General features: G+C 40.8%; 2 protein-coding genes across 4 annotated transcripts; both read right to left on the bottom strand.

Annotated features, from left to right (window-relative positions):
- Positions 1–326: 326 nt before the first annotated feature.
- On the bottom strand, positions 327–3,777 carry LOC110752888 (G-type lectin S-receptor-like serine/threonine-protein kinase RKS1). 3 transcript variants are annotated; one of them, XM_088252710.1, is made up of 8 exons: positions 3,385–3,774; positions 2,417–3,199; positions 2,150–2,281; positions 1,784–1,926; positions 1,462–1,672; positions 1,103–1,358; positions 859–1,009; positions 327–767 (listed from the first exon to the last, which is right to left on the bottom strand). In XM_088252710.1, the coding sequence occupies exons 1-8, from the start codon at positions 3,485–3,487 to the stop codon at positions 465–467; spliced, it is 2,082 nt and encodes a 693-aa protein (XP_088108836.1). In that variant the 5' UTR covers positions 3,488–3,774; the 3' UTR covers positions 327–464. The 3 variants fall into 3 exon arrangements, with proteins under 3 accessions (XP_088108836.1, XP_088108835.1, XP_088108837.1); XM_088252709.1 differs by having other exon boundaries at positions 2,417–3,777; XM_088252711.1 differs by having other exon boundaries at positions 1,103–1,340; positions 2,417–3,666.
- A 1,209-nt stretch (positions 3,778–4,986) lies between these two features.
- LOC110752887 (G-type lectin S-receptor-like serine/threonine-protein kinase At1g11410) lies at positions 4,987–9,363 on the bottom strand. The gene is made up of 7 exons (XM_088252717.1): positions 7,739–9,363; positions 7,473–7,604; positions 7,107–7,249; positions 6,785–6,995; positions 6,441–6,678; positions 6,197–6,347; positions 4,987–6,108 (listed from the first exon to the last, which is right to left on the bottom strand). The coding sequence occupies exons 1-7, from the start codon at positions 9,000–9,002 to the stop codon at positions 5,830–5,832; spliced, it is 2,418 nt and encodes an 805-aa protein (XP_088108843.1). The 5' UTR covers positions 9,003–9,363; the 3' UTR covers positions 4,987–5,829.
- Between the last annotated feature and the right edge of the window lie 6,373 nt (positions 9,364–15,736).

Raw genomic sequence — 15,736 nt, forward strand, 5'->3', positions numbered from 1 at the left:
AAGCAAAAAGCCAGAAACAAAACACCGACTCCACAGAAAGTTCAACTGCAGCCTTGGCACTCGTGAGCACGAAGAATCACCCAGCAGGGTTTAATTTCCAACGGTGGCGTCACATTTTGCAATGTACAATTGTCAAGATATAAAGAAAAAACAAGAAGCTCACAAATAAAACCTGTTGTGGCCACAAGACTGAAGAGGATGGTGTAAATTCGTGCCCAGAGCAACAATCTGCTGTGTAATGTCATATTTTGAAGATTGTAACAGCCAATTTATGCATTTCAGTTTGTGGCTTATCTAAAGGTTGCATCTCCAAATTCATCACTCTCTTTCATAAAGTTCACATGAATGGATAGATTAGAAATTTGTATTAAGGTGATGGGCACATTATGCAGTGCCACTATGTCATATGAAGGTCAATAAAGCAAATAACGTTTTGATAATTGTGGAAGCAAGAGCCTAAATCCTTATCGAGCATCAAGTTTAGTTATTGTCAAGTCGTTAACAGAATATAATCCTTGTGGACTTGATAGATAACCACCACCGCAGGAACTTTTTCTGAAGACAAATGCAGGCTGCTGAGGAGATGGTAGAGATGCTTCACCACTCAACATAAATACAACGGCTGACATGGTTGGTCGGTCCTCTGAATCTTCTTGCACGCACAAGAGCCCGACTTGAATGCATCTCAAGACTTCATCAGAATGATATGACTCTAGTGATGAATCCACAATTTCTAAGGCTCTATCTTCTCTCCACAGCTGCCAAACCTGTAGTTGTTGACAGTAACATTTTCAGAAAGGGATGAATATGAGCAGTAATCAGGAAGGGGAAATTGTTGGCAAAGTTTGTGTTGCTCACATGTCCTATCAAGTTCATGGAATGGTCCCCTTGATAAGAGCCATTGTTTTTCTTGCCACCCACAATCTCCAATAATATGATCCCAAAACTAAAGACATCTGATTTGGTCGAATATCTTCCAAACACTGCATACTCAGGGGACATATATCCACTGCATTACAACCAAAGAATAATAAGATAAAAATGGAAGGTGAGATTATGGTGAATTAATCCATGAATGTGTGATTGCAAGTATAGTTCTTACTATGTTCCAACAACTCTGTTGGTTTTATCCTGCAGTTGGTCCCCATGGAATATTCTTGCCATGCCAAAATCTGATATTTTTGGGTTCATCTCAGCATCTAGAAGAACATTGCTGGTTTTTAGATCCCTATGAATAATCCTAAGTCTTGAATCCTGGTGAAGATACAGAATCCCACGAGCAACCCCATTGATAATTTCAAAGCGCTTTTTCCAGTCCAACAAGGAACTTCTTGTGTGATCTACATCGAGATATTTGGCTTTTGAGTAAATAAATGTTATATACTTTAGTAAGAAGCTTAAAAAATATTCTTCAAAATTTTAGAAATGGCATGTACAAATGAATATTTCCTCTAGACATACCAAAAAGAAAGGAGTCCAAGCTTTTGTTCGGCAAGTATTCCAGGACTAACATCCTTTCTTCTCCCTTTATACAACAGCCTAAAAGTTTCACAAGATTCCTGTGTTGAAGTCTGGCTATCAGCGCAACTTCATTTTTGAATTCTTCAATTCCTTGTCCTGAAGTTTTGGACAATCTTTTTACAGCAATCTTCTGATCATTTGCTATCTGACCCTGAAGTTATGGTTCAGCACTATTATAAATCTTTCAGAAGAAAAGTATTTTCTACTTCTCAGAAGAAATCATTCAATTATGAAATGTTAGGACATTGATATTAGAAATTACCTTATAAACAGTGCCAAAACCACCTTGGCCAAGTTTATTGACAGGAGAGAAGTTGCCTGTGGCTACTATTATTGCGCTCAGCTGGAAAAATTGCAGCTCTGGGTGTCTCCTAGTTTCCTCAAGTTCATCCGCCTCCACAAAATCTTTGCTATCACAAAAAGCATATTAGCATTCATTTTCTCCCTAGTGTTCTGTTTGCACACTAGAAAATGGAAATTTAACACAGCGCATATGGATCCTATTGAAGCGGAGTGGTTCAGTCAGAATGCAAAAGTGTTATGACCAATTCCATACTTTTATGAGCACACTGCTTTTTATTTAGATGAAACAGTTAAACAATTCAAAGCAGATGAGTACTTCTCATACCTTTCATCTTCCTCTTTTTCTTAAGCCACCAGCAGGCAAACCCAATGATTAGTACCAATGCAACAGCCGCCATTGGAATAGCCAGCAAGCCCCTACTTTTGAGAAAACCTTTTGATTTTCTGGTATTCTCAGCTACACAAAAGAGTGAGACAAAGGATTAGAAAACCATGAAAAAGAGAACCCATGTGGACACCAAAACCAGTCCAGTGAGTTTCACACAGATTCTGAAATTTACAATTGAATTTTCCTTGGCAAGCGAAGTAGTACCTAATTCCATTTTGTCCACACGAACATATAGATCTCGCCCTAGCTCCGTGTGTACTAAAATGTCCCACAACTCACCGTACCATGCCAAGCAATCAATGCGGCCTTCCCATTCTATGCTCATATATGCCGTGCAGGAACAATTGCTTAAGCACACCTGCTCACACCAATTGGCACTAGTATTTGGCAACAATTGTGCTGCTTTCGATGTGTCTGGATCTTTCACCCGTGCCACCTTCACAAACCCATCCCCATCCCCACAGTTTGACACCCCAATTCGCTTGCTCACACACCCGTCTGACCCATCTCTCCAGTTCCAATGATTCGAAGATTTTGGTTCATACCCCGGTAGACACTCACATTCAAACATATTAATATTGTCAGGGCTACATTTGCTGTTGGCACCACACTGTCCATATCGGTCACACCGGTATTTTGGTGCAGCCCATAGTTCCTCCCACTGATTAACAGCATCATTCCATCTCAGTTGTTGTAGTATCCCATAATCCGTCAACACGGATCTAATTACGGAGGTGTTATCAGTTAAAAGGAAATAATACATTTCTTCATTATTACTCACAAAACTGGGCCAAGGCCCTGGATCACTTCTCCAATATTTGGTCAAACCCTTGTACAGAAAAATTAGGGGCGTAGCAGTCTGGTTTGAATAGAGCCTCAAGCTATAGTTACCAGTTCCAGGGTCATTTTGGGACTTCCAAGATGTTAAGACCCATTCCAACCCAATTTTCCAATTCAACCCAACTTTCATTCCTGGAAGTAGAGTATCTGTAGGATAATCAAAACTTTGCCATATAAAGCTTTCATTTTTACTAATACTATCTGGGAAAAGCACTAAATTTCCTGTATCTAAAAGCTGAGCTACACAAGTGCTTGTGGTTTGGACCGACACATTTGTGGACCAAATAGAAAGATTCTCAGTATTGTGAGCATAAAGAACCAATTTTCCGTACCTGTTGATTGTGAGAACACCAGAGGTATCATTGATGGGGTTGTTTCTGTTTGCAACCCAAACCACTGCCTTTTCAGACTTATTAGCATACCAAATTCCAACATAGCGAGAGCCTGAGTTGCCGGGGCTGAAGAAGCCTAATTCAAAGTTGTTTTCTTTGGAAACTATAAAGTCACCATCTTTCACATGCTGGTTCACTGCTATGCTGTCAATGGATGTGCAAAATGGGAAGAGGAAGAAGAAGACAAGCAAAGTGTTTAAAAACATTTTTTTTTCTGGGCATTTGCGAATTTGCATGTGCGATGAACGGGGTGGTGTTTCACTTATTTTTTTATGGGCTAGTTGATGGTCTGTCACTGTCCGCATTTGAATGATTGACAATGTTTGATCTTTTTGTGTTGAAATTTCTGCCACTTGGTTTAAATATCACGTACGTTTCGCGCAGCCAGCCATGTATTTATGGTCTATATTTATAGTTGCCATTCTGGAGTAAACTCAAGTCTTGGATGTTGACTGATTCAATTAGTCAACCATTGAGATTAAATACTGTTTGACCCAAAGAAAGAGATAAAATACTGGATTGATAGCCTTGTTTGCATTAGTCTTGGTAAAACTGTTAGAGCATCTCCATTGCAAAAGATGTAAATTGGAGATGTAAAAAGAAACAAACTACAGAAAGCCCCTCAACCTATAGGGTCATTTATGATTCCATACTCGATTTTGGGAATATTTATAAGTACATACACAACGTCGTGGAAAACTTATAATTTACCGACCTCCGTTAGCGAGATCGTCAGAAAATCCGTTATCTGCCTACATGGCATTTGTGGGACCCATTTTTTAACTAACGTGGACTCTACATAAGAAACAAAATTAATAAAATAAATGAAAAAACAATAAAAAAATCTATTTTTTAAAATAATTTTTTTTAAAAAAACTCATCTTCTCCCATTTCCCCTGCCTTCCAGCCTGACCTCCGCCCCACCCTCCCCACAGCTCCGCCCCACCTCCATTAGATCTGACTCTCTCCAACCCAGATCAAGTCGCCATCTCTCTCTCTCTCTCTTTAAACACTTCCTCTATCCTCCCTAAATTCCAGCATTTACATTTCCCCCAAATCCCAAATTCCACTCTCACAGCCTCACAGGTAAACTCCAATTCCTCTCTTTCTTCAACTATTTCCGGTTGACCCTCCAACTAACAGCCACGGATTACGAGATCCGCTGTTTGGTTCCGTTTTTGGGATTCCATTTCTTGTCCGTATTTGAAATTTCCCTGGGTTTTGATGTCCTCGAGGAAAAATTGATCCTCTGTTTTGTTTTGTTTACGTTGTTTGGTGATATAAATGGAAATAGGAGTTTAGGAGGGAGCTTAAGATCTGCTTCTGCTTCTCTTGTCTTGGACAATTGGGTTGGTTGGTTTGTTAGGTGCATTGCGTAGAGATCTGTTATGTAACTTTAATTGGGAGCTGGTTGGCGACTCGACTTGTTGCTTAGATCTGGGTGGCACAAGGTCGTGTTCGAATAAGAGGTTTGGGGCCTTGCAACCAGATTCTTGATACTCAAACACAAAAAATAAAATAAAATAAATCAAAGAACAAGCATAGTTGCAGATCTGTAATTTTGAATCAAAGAACAAAGTTCACAAGCTTGAGTCGCAGACTCGAAGATCAACATTTTATGACTGACCAAAATGAGACCTTGAGTGACCACACAAGACGCCCATGGAGGTGAAACCAAGAGAGAGAGAGAGAGAGATGGCGACTTGATCTGGGTTGGAGAGAGTCAGATCTAATGGAGGTGGGGCGGAGCTGTGGGGAGGGTGGGTTGGAGGTCAGGCTGGAAGGCAGGGGAAATGGGAGAAGATGAGTTTTAAAAAAAAAAAATTATTTTAATAAATAGATTTTTTATTAATTTTGTTTCTTATGTGGAGTCCACGTTAGTTAAAAATGGGTCCTACAAATGCCACGTAAATAGATAACGGATTTTCTGACGATCTCGCTAATGGAGGGGGCAAATTGTAGGTTTTCCGCGACGTTGTGTATGTACTTGTAAATGTCCCCAAAATCAGGTATGGAATCGTAAATGACCCTATAGGTTAGGGGTTTTTTTGTAGTTTGTCCTAAAAAGAACATACAAGAAAATAATTTTATATCAAGTTGAAGCAAAATGATATTTCTGGTATTTTGGTAACTATCTCACCTTTTATATGTTTGGAGCCCACCACTTTTGCATTCTCCGTCCTCCTTTTCAGCATGTGGGGCCCAGCAAATGGGGATATTTTGAAGATTGTAGAAATCAATTTATACATTTCAATTTGTGGTTTATGTTGCATCTTCAAATTCATCACTCTCTTTCAAAAAGTTCACATTATGCAATACCGGTACCATATGACGGTCAATGAAACAAATAACATTTTGATATTGTGGAAGCAAGAGCACGAATCATTATCGACCTTCAACTTTGGTTATTGTCAAGTCGTTAACAGAATATAAATGCAGGCGGGAACTTTTTCTGAAGACAAATGCAGGCTGCTGAGGAGATGGTAGAGATGCTTCACCACTCAACATAAATACAACGGCTGACATGGTTGGTCGGTCCTCTAAGTCTTCTTGCACGCACAAGAGCCCGACTTGAATGCATCTCATGACTTCATCAGAATGATATGACTCTAGTGATGAATCCACAATTTCTAAGGCTCTATCTTCTCTCCACAGTTGCCAAACCTGTAGTTGTTGACAGTAACATTTTCAGAAGGGATGAGTATGAAGTAAGAAGAAAGGGGAAATTGTTGGCAAAGTTTGTGTTGCTCACATGTCCTATCAAGTTCATGGAATGGTCCTCTTGATAAGGGCCATTGTTTTTCTTGCCACCCACAATCTCCAATAATATGATCCCAAAACTGAAGACATCTGATTTGGTTGAATATCTTCCAAACACTGCATACTCAGGTGACATATATCCACTGCATTACAACCAAAGAATAATAAGATGAGTATGAAAGGTGAGATTATGGTGATTTAATCCATGAATGTGTGATTGCAAGTATAGTTCTTACTATGTTCCAACAATTCTGTTGGTTTTATCCTGCAATTGGTCCCCATGGAATATTCTTGCCGTGCCAAAATCTGATATTTTTGGGTTCATCTCAGCATCTAGAAGAACATTGCTGGTTTTTAGATCCCTATGAATAATCCTAAGTCTTGAATCCTGGTGAAGATACAGAATCCCACGAGCAACACCGTTGATAATTTCAAAGCGCTTTTTCCAATCCAACAAGGAACGTCTTGTGTGATCTACATTGAGATATTTGAATGTTATATACTTTAGTAAGAAGCTTAAAAAAATTTCTTCCAAATTTTAGAAATGGGATGTACAAATGAATATTTCCTTTAGACATACCAAAAAGAAAGGAGTCCAAGCTTTTGTTCGGCAAGTATTCCAGGACTAGCATCCTTTCTTCACCCTTCATACAACAGCCTAGAAGTTTCACTAGATTCCTGTGTTGAAGTCTGGCTATCAGTGTAACTTCATTTTTGAATTCTTCAATTCCTTGTCCTGAAGTTTTGGACAATCTTTTTACAGCAATCTTCTGATCATTTGCTAACTGACCCTGAAGTTATGGTTCAGCACTATTATAGAGCTTTGAGAAGAAGACTATTTTCTACTTCTCAGAAGAAATCATTCAATTATGAAATGTTAGGACTTTGATATTAGAACTTACCTTATAAACAGTGCCAAAACCACCTTGGCCAAGTTTATTGACAGGAGAGAAGTTGCCTGTGGCTACTATTATTGCGCTCAGATGGAAAAATTGCATCTCTGGGTGTGTCCTAGTGTCCTCAAGTTCATCCGCCTCCACAAAATCTTTGCTATCACAAAAAGCATATTAGCATTCATTTTCTCCCTAGTGTTCTGTTTGCACACTAGAAAATGGAAATTTAACACAGCGCATATGGATCCTATTGAAGCGGAGTGGTTCAGTCAGAATGCAAAAGTGTTATGACCAATTCCATACTTTTATGAGCACACTGCTTTTTATTTAGATGAAACAGTTAAACAATTCAAAGCAGATGAGTACTTCTCATACCTTTCATCTTCCTCTTTTTCTTAAGCCACCAGCAGGCAAACCCAATGATTAGTACCAATGCAACAGCCGCCATTGGAATAGCCAGCAAGCCCCTACTTTTGAGAAAACCTTTTGATTTTCTGGTATTCTCAGCTACACAAAAGAGTGAGACAAAGGATTAGAAACCATGAAAAAGAGAACCCATGTGGACACCAAAACTAGTCCAGTGAGTTTCACACAGATTCTGAAATTTACAATTGAATTTTCCTTGGCAAGCGAAGTAGTACCTAATTCCATTTTGTCCACACGAACATATAGATCTCGCCCTAGCTCCGTGTGTACTAAAATGTCCCACAACTCACCGTACCATGCCATGCAATCAATGCGGCCTTCCCATCCTATGCTAATATACGCCGTGCAGGAACAATTGCTTAAGCACGCCTGCTTACACTCATTGGCACCAGTATTTGGCAACAATTGTGCTGCTTTCAATGTGTCCGGATCTTTCACCCGCGCCACCTTCACAAACCCATCCTCATCCCCACAGTTTGACACCCCAATTCGCTTGCTCACACACCCGTCTGACCCATCTCTCCGGTTCCAATCATTCAAAGATTTTGGTTCATACCCCGGTAGGCACTCACATTCAAACACATCAAAATTGTCAGGGCTACATTTGCTGTTGGCCCCACACTGTCCATATCGGTCACACCGGTATTTTGGTGCAGCCCAATGTTCCTCCCATTGATTAACAGCATCATTCCATCTCAGTTGTTGTAGTATCCCATAATCCGTCAACACCGATCTAATTACAGAGGTGTTATCAGTTAAAAGGAAATAATACCTTTCTTCATTATTACTCACAAAATTGGGCCATGGCCCTGGATCACTTCTCCAATATTTGGTCAAACCCTTGTACAGAAAATATTGGGCCGTAGCAGTCTGGTTTGAATAGAGCCTCAAGCTATAGTTCCCAGTTCCAGGGTCATTTTGGGACGTCCAAGATGTTAAAACCCATTCCATCCCAGTTTTCCAATTCAACCCAACTTTCATTCCTGGAAGTAGAGTATCTGTAGGATAATCAAAACTCTGCCATATAAAGCTTTCACTTTTACTAATACTATCCGGTAAAAGCACTAAATTTCCTGTATCTAAAAGCTGAGCTACGCAAGTGCTTGTGGTTTCGACCAACGCATTTGTTGACCAAATAGAAACGTTGTCAATATTGTGAGCATAAAGAACCAATTTTCCGTACCTGTTGATTGTGAGAACACCAGAGGTATCATTGATGGGTTTGTTTCTGTTTGCAACCCAAACCACTGCCTTTTCAGACTTATTAACATACCAAATCCCAACGTAGCGAGAGCTCGAGTTGCCGGGGCTGAAGAAGCCTAATTCAAAGTTGTTTTCTTTGGAAACTATAAAGTCACCATCTTTCAAATGCTGGTTCGCTGCTATGGTGTCAATGGATGTGCAAAATGGGAAGAGGAAGAAGAAGACAAGCAAAGTGTTTAAAAACATTTTTTTTTCTGGGCATTTGCGAATTTGCATGTGCGATGAACGGGGTGGTGTTTCACTTATTTTTTATGGGTTAGTTGATGGTCTGTCACTGTCCGCATTTGAACGATTGACAATGTTTGATCTTTTTGTGTTGAAATTTCTGCCACTTGGTACGTACGTTTCGTTTGGTCTATATTTATAGTCGCCATTCTGCCACTGGATTGATAGCGTTGTTTGCATTAGTCTTGGTCATGGACTGAAATTTCCAAGCTGAAATGGTGATAATTTAGAGATATATTCTCGCGATACTTTGACCCAAAAATACTTGGAAAATGCTGAAAATTATCTTGTTGAGCATGGAGTGATTCGAACCCTTGCCTCTGTAACAAACAGCCCAGCGCCTTATCCAACTCAGCTGCGTACGTGTTTGTGATTATATTTTTGGCGTGTAATATTTATAACGTTTTTGAAATGTCTGTAAGCTAATATTTATTATATAGGATAAATTTCTATATTAAAAAGACACCAAAGGGATTCGAACCCCTCCCATTTTACTCCTTCAACACCTTAACAACTATATCACTTATATTTTTGTGAAAATATGCTAAAATATTTATATATATAAATGGTTTTGTTTTGAATTTTTTTTGCAAGAAACAAATTGTTTTGAATTCTTTTGACCATGTATCTTACCATGCATTGTATAAAGTGTAAAATATTGTACTAATTCATTATATATAAATGATTATGGTGTGTTTAATCTTTTTTCATTAATTACTACATATTTTCTACACTCACAGTGTTTGCCAGCTCGCTATATAATCAACTTAAATCAGTTAAATTCATCATGCAATGCATTTCCTTCCAATTTTTTTATGATAAACTAATAGATAATTGACTAAATAAACATCCTGCAAAGTTTCAATAAAAATTTTCAAGTTTTTCTTACAATTTCCGTGGTTTCTATTCAATTTTTATCGATATCGATAATATCCCGATATTTCCATTGAAATTTCCGTGTTTTTGGCTTACCGATATTTCCGATATCACCGATATTTTAGACCTTGGTCTTGGTGAAACTGTTAGAGCATCTCCATTGCAAAAGATGTAAATTGGAGATGTAAAAAGAAACAAACTACAGAAAGCCCCCCAACCTATAGGGTCATTTATGATTCCATACTCGATTTTGGGGACAATTATAAGTACATACACAATGTCGCAGAAAACTTATAATTTGCCCCCTCCGTTAGCGAGATCGTAAAAAAATCCGTTATCTACCTACATAGCATTTGTGGGACCCATTTTTTAACTGACGTGGACTCCACTTAAGAAACAAAATTAATAAAATAAATGAAAAGACAATAAAAAAATCTATTTATTAAAATATATATTTTTTTTTCAACTCATCTTCTCCCATTTCCCCTGCCTTCCAGCTTGACCTCCAACCCACCCTCCCCACAGCTCCGCCCCACCTCCATTAGATCTGACTCTCTCCAACCCAGATCAAGTCGCCATCTCTCTCTCTCTCTCTCTCTCTCTCTCTCTCTCTCTCTCTCTCTCTCTCTCTAAACACTTCCTCTATCCTCCCTAAATTCCAGCATTTACATTTCCCCCAAATCCCAAATTCCACTCTCACAGCCTCACAGGTAAACTCCAATTCCTCTCTTTCTTCAACTATTTCCGGTTGACCCTCCAACTAACTGATGAGACCAGTCTCTACCCTAGCTACAGCCCAACCCACCAGAAGAATATACAATTCACTCATTTACGCCTTTTTCCAACTTCTGTCTTTTTATTTTAAGGATCACACCCAGTGTGCTCCATCATTCTGTTATTAGAGCCCACAATGGGTTCTGGGACAGCTACCTCCCACGAGCCGAGCCCGGCCACCATCTCCATGGATGTTCACCATGACCACCTGGAAACCCAACTCCAGGATACCCAAGACACCGTCACCTCCCTCCTCTCTACCCAAGAAGCTCACCAAACCTGCATTTCCACTCTTCGCCAATCAGTCGACACCCTCACCACTGCCCAAACCAACCTTCAGTCCCCTATCAAAAACCAGTTTGCTCAGCTAAAACAAACCTTTTTCGACGAGCTCCGCCACCACCGCCCTTACCCACACCTATCCTCATCTGTCAACACACACCGCCAGCTATCCACCTTTAGTTCCCCCTGCCCATATCCACCGTTTCCACTTTTACAGATCCTGGCCCTTCCTACACCATTTCTTCCTCCTTTCCACTTTTCACCCGCCCATACACACCCTCTCTCCCCCAACGACTCTCTCTATCTCCCTCCCTCTCCCCATTGTCCCCTTCCCCTTCACAACCTGTTTTTCCGTCTCCTACTCCATTTACCGTCGCACCCCACTCTGCTTTTCCCACCTACACTTCCCTTCTGCCCAACCCATACTTTTCCCAGGCTTCCCCGAGGCTACTTAAACTTGATCTTGAACGCTTTTCCGGCGATGACCCATACGGATGGATAGCTTCTGCTGAGCGCTTTCTCACGTACTACGGGGTGCCTGACGAAGATAAAGTTACGGTTGCTGCTGTTCACCTCTCCAGGGACGCGTCTTTATGGATGCGTTGGTTTGAACAGTGCTTTCCAAAAGATTGGACCCTTTTTACCACATCCTTGCTTCAGCACTTTGGCTCGACCGACATCTGCAATTTTGAGGCCTCACTCTCTCATATCCAGCAAATAGGATCTTTAGCAAACTATCTCACCCTCTTTACCAAGCTTGCTTGCAGAGCACCAGAATGGTCTAATACTCAGCTAAAAGGGGTTTTTGTCGGCGGCCTCCGAGAGGAGCTCCGCTTTGATGTCCAAGCTCTTCAGCCCAACACCCTTTCTGAAGCTAAACATTTATCTCAGCTTTTCAATACCAAATTGCAAGCCCGACGTACCTCTGCCCGACCCTTTTACCCCCGTACCTCTCCCACCCCCCAACCACACTCCCACAACTCTCCTTCACCTCTGCCACCTCTCCCTTCACCCCAACCCCTACCCCCTTCTTCCCGCCGCCTCTTCCAAGCCGAAGCACAGGAGCATCGCTCCAAGGGCCTCTATTTTACATGTGATGAAAAATACAAACCTGGTCATCGTTGTCTCAAGCCCATGCTCGCCCTCATTGAGGCCACCATTTCGGATGATGACTCCTCGGTATTTCATGACTGTCACCAGGAGTTGGCTCCTCCAGAACAGGTGCCTGTGGATCTTTCCACCGACTTCACAATCCATTCAATCCAAGGTCCCGATTATCCCCGCACAATGCGTTTACAGGGCACCATCAATATTGTTCCCATCCACATTTCATAGATTCCGGAGCCACATTCAATTTCCTCAACCCATGCATTGCTACACGCTTGGGCTTACCAATTGATCACTCTGGCCCCCACACCCTGTACACAGCCACATGGGAACATTTACTCACGCAAGGCACCACTCAAAACCTCTCTGTCCAGATTCAAGATTACTCTCTTACTTCTAATTTCAAACTCTTACCCGTCGCTGGTTGTGATCTCCTCTTGGGTGTCGAATGGCTCGAGACATTAGGTCTTATTGAATGGGATTTCAAGAATAAGATTATGAGATTCCACCTTGGCGAACACTCCTATTGCTTGACGGGTATCCAACGCTCTCCCATTACTGCAATTGATGCCAAACTCATGGCTCACACTCTCTTGGCTGAACAAGAGGGCTTCTTGGCACAGCTTATCCCATGCATACCAGACCATGATGACACCACAACCACTGCCACACCTCCTGCTCTTCACCACCTTTTGGATACCTTCTCCGACTGGTTCAACACCTCTGTCACACTACCGCCACCTCGCCTTATTGACCACTGCATTCCCTTACTTCCTGGTGCTGCCCCTATCAACGTTCGGCCGTATCGATACCCATATCTCCAAAAATCAGAGATTGAAAGCCTCATCCACGAAATGTTGGCAGTGGGCATCATTCGGCCGAGTGCAAGCCCTTACTCCTCACTAGGGGTGGGCATCTAAACCGAAATACCGAAACCGTACACTAACCATACCGTACCATACTGTTTCATTTGGGATGAGGAGATAATCGGTACCATACTGTACCGTACCAATAAAGTATGGTATGGTAGAGGTATCAAGTATTTGGTACCAATCAATACCGTACCGTACCGAATGACAATTTTCATTTCTTTTGGATGAATTTTTGAGGTGTAGAGTTGATCCTAACACATCTAGATCTATTGGATATTGCTTTGATCAATTTGGTTTCAAATATGTTATGATTAGGCTGCTGTAGTTGTGATTTATGATTTGGTGTGTTTCTCTAGATTGAAATGCTGAAACTTTTTTTCTGCTCAAGGCCAGTTGTTTATTTTGTGTTTTATTTTTGTAGGAATAGATGTTCTGGAATTGGGTTTAACAAATTATGAGTCTTGAACAAACCACAATAGATGTTTAGTGAATCTTGATTGATATGTTTGACCCAGCTATAAATGGGAAAAGGGATCAAACTACCAATATGGTGGTTGATTGCGTTTATTCTATCATTAGTTAGACTGTAAGATTTGACAAGTGAATCTGTGTAGTTCTGTCCTTTTGAGACAAGAGAAAATGTTGTAATTTAATCTTTCTGTTTTTGTCATTTATGTATGGATTGTGTTTGTAATTTTGTAAGCCATAAGACATAATTTTAACTATTTTGGTTTGTAAGCCATAAGGCATGAGTTTTAACCATTTTAACTATTAAATTAGTTCATTTTTTAGTTGTGTCATTTTGGTACCGAAATGGTACCGATACCGATTTGGCACGGTATGGTATGGTACCAATTTTGGCAAACGATAATCTCATACCGTACAGTTTTAATTTCCGGTATCGGTAGCGGTATAAGCCCAATACCGTATCGTGCCCACCCTTACTCATCACCAGTTCTTTTGGTCAAGAAGAAGGACGGCTCTTGGCGTCTATGCATCGATTACCGTGCCTTAAATGTTGTCACCATCAAAGACAGATTTCCCATACCTGTTATAGATGAGCTCCTTGATGAACTCCATGGTGCCTCGGTCTTCTCCAAGCTTGACCTTCGCTTCGGATACCATCAAATTCGGATGCACACTGATGACATTCACAAAACCGCCTTCCGCACACATGATGGGCATTACGAGTTCCTCGTAATGCCATTCGGTTTGTCAAATGCCCCATCCACCTTTCAATCCTTGATGAATGATTTATTTCGCCCTCACTTACGCCGTTTTGTTCTCGTCTTCTTCGACGACATATTAATCTATAGCGACTCACTCCACGATCATATCACTCACTTACAATCTGTTTTTGAGATTCTCATAACTAATCACCTCTTTGTGAAAAAATCCAACTGTGTTTTTGCCCAAACACAGATCGAGTACCTGGGCCACATCATTTCCTGCCAAGGCGTTGCAGTGGATCAAACAAAAATAGATTGCATTCAAACATGGTCAAAGCCGTCTTCCCCAAAATCTCTACGCGGCTTTCTCGGACTCGCAGGCTACTACTGCAAATTTGTGAGGAACTTTGGGTTCATTGCTCGCCCACTCACACAGCTACTCAAAAAGGACAATTTTTTTTGGAAGCATGAAGCCGATACTACCTTTGCTGCCCTTAAAACTGCATTGTTGTCTACACCAGTACTTCAACTGCCCGATTTCTCCAAACAGTTTACAGTAGAATGTGATGCCTCTCAAGGAGGACTGGGCGCTGTTCTTTCACAGAATGACCACCCGATTGCTTTTCTTTCCAAACCTCTGTCAGGAAGGAATTTGGCACTATCCGTCTACGAAAAAGAAATGATGGCTGTCATTTCTGCAATTCAAAAATGGCGCCCCTACCTTCTTGGCCAACAATTCTGTATCATCACGGACCACCAGACACTTCGCCACTTCTTCAATCAACGTATTACTACCCCGGTCCAACAACGCTGGTTGCTCAAACTAATGGGTTACAACTTTGTGCTCCATTATCGACCTGGCTCCCAAAACTCTGCTGCAGATGCTCTGTCACGGAGCCATGAACTCCTCCCTCTCTTGGGCATCTCTCAACCAATTTTTACATATTTGGATACCATCAAGGAGGACTGTCATAAAGACCCTGATACACAGTTGATTATCCAGCGCCTCTGCACCAACACCCTTCTGTTCGGTTCATTTTTACACATGATTTTTCATGTTATTCACCTATTATTTTGAGTTAGTTCTTGACATTTTATAGCTTTTTACTTCCTTTTTGTGTTTTCTTAGATTTTATCTTGGTTAGAATAAAAATGAGCTAAAAATGCATTATTGGTTATAAATTCTGTTTTTGTTCATTTTCGTAGGTCAACTTCTTGGCCTAGGATCAACATGCTCTGGTGCTCGGATGAGGTGAAGATCTTCATGAAACTTGTTCCAATGGATGTTGACTACAACATATCCAAATTTGAGCTCCATTGGACAAGTATTGCCTATCCAACCAATCCAGCATGTTACCACAGCTCTGGAAATCCGAAATTGGCCAGCTTTTACCTCCATAATGTTATCTTGATTCTTCTTGTTACCATAACACTTGGTAACAAGAAATTACTTTGGTTGAGAGATATTATCTGAAACAAAGAGCATCTTGGTGAAGACAATAACAAAAGAGCCCATCATGGCAAGGAGACAAGGCTTAAGGCTTTAACAAAAGTAATTGTTTTATATTAAAAGATATTTTGGAAAAGCTGGAAAGGAGGAGAGAGGAGTGCAAAGAGCATCAGCCATTGCAATCAGAATCATTCC

The sequence above is a fragment of the Prunus avium genome, chromosome 4, assembly GCF_965620075.1.
Source record: "Prunus avium chromosome 4, drPruAviu1.hap1.1, whole genome shotgun sequence".
NCBI lineage: Eukaryota > Viridiplantae > Streptophyta > Magnoliopsida > Rosales > Rosaceae > Prunus > Prunus avium.